We start from the raw sequence: 8215 nt of genomic DNA, 5'->3' as shown, positions 1-8215 counted from the left end.
GTAAATTTTCAATTAGACTCCGTAGTTTTATTTCTTGTAGCAAACTGTTTAGCTATGAAATTATAATTCCGTAGCAATTTTGTTATGATATTTTTTACGACATCTATCTGTTGCAATTTGAGTTCCATAGCAAATTCCGTAGCATTTTTCCATAGCAAATTCTGTAGCAAGTTTTCTGTAACGAATTCCGTAACAATGTTTTCGTAGCATATCCCATAGCTATTTTTCCGTAGCTAATATCGTAGCGATTTTCCATAGCCAATTCCGTAACAATTTTTCCGTAGCAATTTTCGTAGTAATTTTTCTGTTGCAAATTCTGTAGCAATTTTCCCGTCGCTAATTCCATAGCAATTGTCCCGTAGTTAATTCTGTAGCAATTATTTCATAGCTAATTTCATAGAAATTATTTTGTAGCCAATTCCGTAGCAGTTTTTCTATTGCAAATTCCGTAGCAATTGTTTAGTACCATTATTTTATAAAATTCGGTTATTGAATTCAACTATTTATATCAATTTATAAATAAACAATTAATATAAAACCAAAAGTAGTATTTCTATAGAAACTATAATAATATCCAATACATCAAAATGCTACAAATTAAACATAAAATGTTATCTAATACATAATGTTATCAGTAAGCAACCTGGAAGGCATAATAAAATCCAACACCAAATTGACCAATCAAATTGTTGTCTGAACCATCATCTTTGCTATTCTTTCAAGTACAACCGTTAGTTCAAGTATATTATTTATAATTCTCATAATAAAATATTTATATATGTTAATAAAATCATCTACCTTGTATGGAAATTAATAATTTTTCATTTAAATTTTCAATTAAGATAAGCTCAGACGGTCTGGTTGGGCCATCAAGCGGTGTTGCACTCCTTCCTAAGCCTCTCTCTTTCTTCAAGTTCGTGTTCTCTTTTCCTCTGCCTTTCAGCTATTTCATCCAACTTCGCCCTCCGTTTAGCCTCCTCTTTCTTGCGCCTTTCAGCCTCTGTAATCCCAAACAAACCAAGTGTGTCGATAAACAAAAATAGATATTTATTTTTTCAGCTTTACATAAACTAAATTTTTAGACCTAAATGATATTTTTATGCAATTTTGGTCCCAAAACAATTTTATTGCAATTTCAGTCTTTAATGGCGCTCTTTTTAACGTATTTGAGGTTTTTGTAATGTTTATTTGTTTAGTATTAAATATTTTTGCAATTTTAGGCCCAAAAAGCAAATTTGGTCCTTATTTGAGGTTCTTGTAACAAGTATGGTCCTTGTCCAAAGTAAAAGGGCTCTTTTGGGCCCCTAAGTTAAGTTAATTAGAATGTTTCCAATTTTGGTCATTTTACTTGAAAAGGAAGGGACGAGCCAAAATTAAAAAATATAATTTACAAAAAGAAAAAGTAAAAAGTAACCTTCACGTTTGCGGGCTTCTTCTTCCTCACGAAGCTTGTTGAGCCTTTCTTTTTCAGTCTTCAAATAAAACAACATTTTCCTTTTTAGGTCCCTTTCCTCTTTTTGTGCCTTGAGGATTTGGCCAAGTCTTTCCTCTCTCTCTCAGCCCTCATTCTATCATACTCTGCCTTTTGTCTGCTCACAACTTTTTCCTCAAGTTCCATCTGTGCACATACATGAGTATTTTATAAGAAAATATGACAAGATATTACATACAAATTACAATAAAAAATACAATACAGACCTTATGTTCCATAACACGAGAAAGTCTATACTTCTCCTTCAGATCTCCTTCATGACACTCTCTGCTCAGTTCAACCTCAAGCTGCATGCAAAAAAAAAAATAGCAAGTAAACTTGGGCATTTACATCTTTTTTTTATTTTACAAAGTAAGTAGATTACCTGTTGTTCGTGTTCATGGCAGAGTTTCTCTTCAGCCAAAGTGCCAAACATCTTTGGAAAGAAGCTTCAATAAGAGGTGCAGCCTCTTCCCTTTTGGCTCTTTCAAAATGATCCATGGTCTTGATTAGTTTTTGCATCTTCTTTTCCATTTCTTGCCTCTCTCTAACTTGCTCCTGTATTGCCAACTCCATCAAGGATTTCTTTGTCACCTTCTCCTAGAATGTCACAACATAAACAACCAACAATCATCTGCATGAAAAAAGGACCAATCTTTCTTCTTTTCTTTTACTTTACTTACCCTTGCAGTGTGTCGGATTCAAAACCCTTGGGAAAAACAAAAGTAGACAATATAAGTATAAATAAATTAAAAAAAAAAGAGAGAATCAACAAAATTATGCAAATTAGACTCATCAAGTCACCAAGTATAATTGCACCTTCATGTGGTCAACTTTCATAGCAATGAAATTATGCCGGACAAAATCAACATAGATCCTCTCTACAGCTGAGAAGTCAAAGAAAGGAACCATTTTTGATAAAGTCTCAACTTTCATTGTTTGGTACACTTAGGACACCTGATATGGAAATTCAAATTATTAGGCAGGCTTCAACCTATTTATTTGTCAAACAAGAAATTAATCATACCTGTTGTAGGAGTCTTAAGGTTGCTACTTTTTCCAAAGCAGGAATGTACTGAGAAAGCGGCACTTCTGGTACAGAAGATGTTGAAGATATTTTTCCAGAGATTGTACTATTGATGCCAAATCCAAATGCAGAAATTTTATTTTCTAGAAGATGATACAGATCCTTCACTTCTTGAGTTACATATGTCATCACCTCTTTAGAAACCTAAAAAGCAAAAATCATGTTACATACTCTGTTCTGTTTCTCGGATTCAACTCTTGAACAAGATTTATTAAACAAATTATACTAGAACATCGCCGAAGAAATTACAAATTATATCGTTATAACGACAACTAAGTATGCAGAATTCAATTCTTATTCAATGTGCTTTGAATAAAAAATCGATTGTTTAACAACTTTAACACCAATCCGATGTAAAATCCTAAGTCAATTGGCTTATTGGACTACAATTGAAGTGTGTGTGTGTGTGTGTGTGTGAGAGAGAGAGAGTACGATTTTAGGTTGAGGGAGGTGAGAATTGAACGGTTGCTAGACTGGATCTCACGGACGTCCCTTCCCTCCGCCATTTGATTGAACCGTTTCTCATTTGAGATCAACAACCTCACTACACAATCACATGTCGCCGTTTCCTTTAAGATCCCTAATTACACTGCCGATGTCTGAGATGTTCGGATCAACTTCGCCACCGAGGTCATAGATACTCCTTTCATGCGTGATCGCCTTATGCTGCTTCCAAATGTGAAAATGTGATACGTATGATATGATTTGGGGAAAATTATGTTGCTTCCACCGAAGTCAAACAGAGAAAACGAAGGAACACGGAATGGGGTTAATGTGATGATTTGGGGAAAAGTAGCTTAAGTAAAAGTAAATAATGAAACGTAATATATATAGTTTTTATTTAGGTAATTAAGAAAAAATCATAATTTAAAGATATCATTTTCTTCTTTTATTTTAAGATTTTTACTAGTTTCCATTTAAAATAATTTTATATATTTTGCTACGGGAAATATATTAGGTAGCTATTTAACTACGGAATAATTCGTAGAGAAATAGCCACAGATTTTGATTTCATAGTTATTTTGCAAATTCCGAAACCGGTCGTATTGACACATAACTACGATTAATCTTTTTGTCACAAATTTCATGGTAGATTAACTACAAAATTTTATTGTGTAGCAAATTTTCATAGCAAAATAACTACGGATTTCAATTTTGTAGCTAACTAGCTACAAATTTTGATTCCGTAGCGAATTTTCTAGCCAGGTAGCTACGAATATGAATTCTATAATAAGTTCCATAACGAACTAGTTACAACCAAAAATTATGTAGCATATTTTATAGTAAAATAGCTACGAGTTTCAATTTCGTAACAAATATTCATGATTTAGCTACGAAATGCAATTCCGTAGCAATTTTCGTAGCAAATTAGCTACGACCAACCATTTTGTAGCATATTTCATAGTAGAATAGCGACGGATCTTGATTCCGTAGAAACTTTATGTAGCTATTTAGGATTTAGCTATGGAATGCAATTTTGTAACCGTTTAGGTAGCATTATAGCTACGACAAGCCATTTCGTAGCATATTCCGTACTAAAATTGCTACGGATTTTGATTCCGTAAAAATTTTCCGTAGCTATTCATGATTTTTCTTGTAGTGTACAAAGCTAAATAAACTATTACTACATTGAAAGTAGAGACTATATATTGTTATGTTCCTATCGACAACTTTGTTGGACCTTCAGCAACGAGTTGAGATCCTTTATGATCGTGGCTGAATGGGAGCAACAATGTTGCCATTTATACGATTCTACAACTGTATAAAACATAATTTGTTATGTATGGCTAAAAAATGTTGTGTATGGATCATCACCTTTTATTTTAATTCATAAACCAGTATTTACGCCTTGTTTTTCTTCCTATTTTTTACAGTATTTATATTATTTAGTATGCCATTGATGACACAAATGTTTTTTTTTTCATTAAGTACTCCAAATCTATGCAAATGAACTAACTTTATACGTCGTCGTTTTTCATCAGGAATGGGGAAACGTATGTTCTATATATCGCGAGAATTCCTTTAAAATGGATCTTAGTAATCTCGATACACTTTATATGAGACAATTGCAACTTTTCCAAAAGGTGAAGGTTGAACAAGGGTCTATTGATTTCAATTCATTTTATGAGAGGTTAGCTCCCATTTTTCCCAAAAATCCACAATAGTCATCCCATAAAGTCTTCTCAGGTATGGTCTCTATACTTCATTCTTCCATATTCATGTTTCTTAATTCTCTCCGATATCGTTTTGAAAAAAAAATTCAAAACGTTTACAGTTTTAATGAATGATACTTTGTCACACCCTGAAAATCCGAGCATGTGAGTGCTATTAATTCCTTAATTAGCGGAAGTTTTGACTAACAATACCTTAAAAACCTTGTTGCCTAAGTCTACTCAAATCACTAAATCAAAAAAATAAAACACAATAGAGATGGAATAACTATCCAATATATTGTGAAACGTAACTCAAAACTCATTTTTTTTAGAGCATAGATAGTTAGAACACAATAACCTAATCCTATATATGAGTTAGGTACAAATGTTTCTACTATCTATTGTATGCATGTATGATTGATTGTAGACTACCAAACTTATAGAATAAGACTAGGAAGCAACTTTCCTTGTATAGGATCAAACCCTCATGAGTCCTACTCAATTGGTCTTCCTTGTGTCCTACTTGACTTCAGAATTCCAACAATATAAAAGAATATGACTAATTATTAAAACCCAAATAAATAATTAATTAGTAAAAACTCCTTAGAATCATTTATGTTTTCTCCTTTCCTCGAGCTCCCTTCTATGGCATTTTGTATAGGTATGTTTTATGCCGATTAGTTCACAGTTTGATAAAATATAAAATATCGCATCCAATTGTAAAACAAATACTTCAAAATTTCATAACATGCTGAATATATTTATAAATGTTGAACTCGAAACTTGTACAAAATTACATATCTGAATATTAATATACTGAAAACACTATAGTAGTTAGACACTATTTAATTGTTATATGGAAAATTCGAAGGAAATTACATGACGTGAAATTGTAAAAAGCTAAGACTTGATGGGAATGAACTAATGTGATATTAATTGTACCACAATCAGGCCTGGGATACGGAAGACTTTTATTATCCTTTGGCAGCAAAGGCAGCTACTATTAGTGTCTTGAATTTTGGAGCATCAAACTTTGGTTTCGATGCATTCTATAAGAAGCTACACAAACAAGACTCTTATCAGGTATGGTAGCTTCCACATGTTTATTTTCCTCTTAATTTCATGATACAAGTTTTGATAAGAAAAATGATAATAATAATAATAATAAATAAACAGCACCTAACGAGCAATTTTATAAATGATGTGACAGAGTGGAGACTACCGGATTAAGCATGGGAATTGTCGGATGACAAGGTCATAAAAACGTCCAACCAATTGTGGCAAAAGCATCCAACAGAGAATATAAATATTGCATGCCAAAAGTTATGACAACGATTGCAACAACTGCCATTGCAGCTAGCCTGAAAAATCAACCAATGCTCCGAGGGATACTCACGAGGGTGGCAATGTCCATGGCATCCGAGTGTATGCCAGCAGTTATGAGAGTCATTGCACAAAACCTGATAAGTCAACCCAAGCTCCAAAAGATGCTCATAATGACCATAGCTATTAATTTCCCATTAGGTATGTGTCGAGAACACAACAATCGTGTACCTGCTTGGCTTACACCTGTTCTTGTAGCCATTCCATATATATCCATCACCGTTAATGCTATTGTGATGCCAAAAGCCACCGCGACATATACACTTTCCGCCACCGTTTTGGGACTATATCTTGGATGTATCGTTGAGGAGCAGCGCCTAAAATCCATTGCCGCCATGTATCCGTCTGAGCCACAGTATAGGTATTATATAATAAAATTGACAGCGGAAGAGATGAATCAAGGAGTTTATCAACTGTTTTTATATATCATAAAAGTTACAGGGGAATGACCTTTTATACGTGACCCAAACAAAGATAACAAATCTAACTCACTTCAAGGAAAAGATAATTATCATCCATATAAAAGATAAATACTACACAGATTCCTAGATAATCTAAACGGTATAAAATAAGTTCCATTACTCCCCCTCAAGTTGGAGCATGTAGATTACAAATGCCCAACTTGACAGCCAAGGCTTGAAGTCTTTCAGATCCAAGTGGTTTAGTAAGAAGGTCTGCTAACTGATTTGTTGTATGAATGGCAACTGGTTCAATCTCTTGAGACTCGACTCTTTCTCGAACAAAGTAGCAATCCATTTCCACATGTTTGGTACGCTCATGGAAAACTGGATTATGAGCAATGTGGCGAGCTGACTGATTGTCACAGAAAAGCTTGGTAGGTGAAGGAACAGGAAAGCCAAGCTCAGACAACAACCATCGCATCCACAACACTTCACTAACTGTGGTGGCCATAGCTCGGTATTCAGCCTCTGCAGACGAACAAGATACCACAGACTGTTTCTTCGACTTCCAAGAAACAGGAGCGCCACCCAGTAACAATAAATAACCCGTTCTTGACCTCCTCGAGAACGGACATCCCAGCCAGTCCGAATCACTATAAGCCATGATATCATTTCCCTCGCCTTTAGATAGAAGAATTCCCTGCCCCAACGTAAACTTTAGATAACGTAGCACACGCATGGCAGCATCCCAATGACTTTGTCGTGGGTCAGAAACAAATTGACTGAGTATGCTCACTGAATAAGAAAGGTCTGGGCGAGTAGCTTGTAAATAAAGTAATCGTCCAACCAAACGCCTATACCTGCCTACATCCACACGTTCTTCTTCATCACCTTTATCTAATTTTAAATGTTGTTCCATAGGGAACCGGCTAGGACGACAACCAAGTAAACCTGCATCTTCAAGAATATCGATAGAATACTTGCGTTGACTTAGGACAAGACCTTCTTTTGTTCGAGCCACTTCGATGCCGAGAAAGTATTTAAGATCTCCAAGATCTTTAATACTAAACTGTTCATCAAGATATCGTTTCGTTTCTTCAATTTTTGTACTATCATTGCCCACAACAATGACATCATCAACATAGATCAAAGCTGCAACAAAAATAGTTCCACTTTTGAAGGTGAACAACGAAGGATCCGCATGAGATGGAGCGAAACCAAGAATTTGTAAAGCAGCGGTAAACTTGTAGAACCAATTTCTAGAGGCTTGTTTGAGTCCATATATGGACTTTTTGAGTCTGCAAACTCGGTTGTCATTTTTCTGTCCGAACCCTTGAGGCATTTTCATATAAACCTCTTCCTCAAGGTCTCCGTGTAGAAATGCATTATTCACATCTAGCTGATTAATTATCCAATCATTCTTGATGGCAATTGTTAAAAGGACACGGACTGTAACCAATTTAGCCACAGGTGCGAAAGTGTCGTGAAAATCTACTCCTTCCATTTGTGTATAGCCCTTAGCCACGAGCCTTGCTTTGTACCTTTCAACTTCTCCGTTAGGCTTGTACTTGATTTTGTACACCCATTTGGAATCTATGGCGCGTTTACCTTTTGGTAAATATGTTACCGCCCACGTATCATTCAACTCAAGAGCTTTTATTTCTTTGTGCATGGCCATTCTCCATTCTGGATCACGAGAGGCCTGTTTGAAAGTTTTGGG

General features: G+C 34.9%; 1 protein-coding gene across 3 annotated transcripts; it reads right to left on the bottom strand.

Moving 5' to 3' along the window:
* Positions 1-409: 409 nt before the first annotated feature.
* LOC145074802 (eukaryotic translation initiation factor 3 subunit A-like) lies at positions 410-4156 on the bottom strand. Of its 3 annotated transcripts, XM_079021127.1 has the most exons (8): positions 2991-4156; positions 2499-2702; positions 2291-2428; positions 2155-2180; positions 1857-2071; positions 1699-1779; positions 1415-1618; positions 437-1000 (listed from the first exon to the last, which is right to left on the bottom strand). In XM_079021127.1, the coding sequence occupies exons 5-7, from the start codon at positions 1905-1907 to the stop codon at positions 1499-1501; spliced, it is 252 nt and encodes an 83-aa protein (XP_078877253.1). In that variant the 5' UTR covers positions 1908-2071; positions 2155-2180; positions 2291-2428; positions 2499-2702; positions 2991-4156; the 3' UTR covers positions 437-1000; positions 1415-1498. The 3 variants fall into 3 exon arrangements, with proteins under 3 accessions (XP_078877251.1, XP_078877253.1, XP_078877252.1); XM_079021125.1 differs by lacking the exon at positions 2155-2180 and having other exon boundaries at positions 410-1000; XM_079021126.1 differs by having other exon boundaries at positions 1857-2180.
* Between the last annotated feature and the right edge of the window lie 4059 nt (positions 4157-8215).

Source organism: Lactuca serriola, chromosome 9 (assembly GCF_051521515.1).
Source record: "Lactuca serriola cultivar US96UC23 chromosome 9, Lser_US96UC23_V15, whole genome shotgun sequence".
Taxonomy (NCBI): Eukaryota; Viridiplantae; Streptophyta; class Magnoliopsida; order Asterales; family Asteraceae; genus Lactuca; species Lactuca serriola.
The sequence above is the reverse complement of the archived record's forward strand: the minus strand, read 5'-3'. Positions and strand labels throughout refer to the sequence as shown.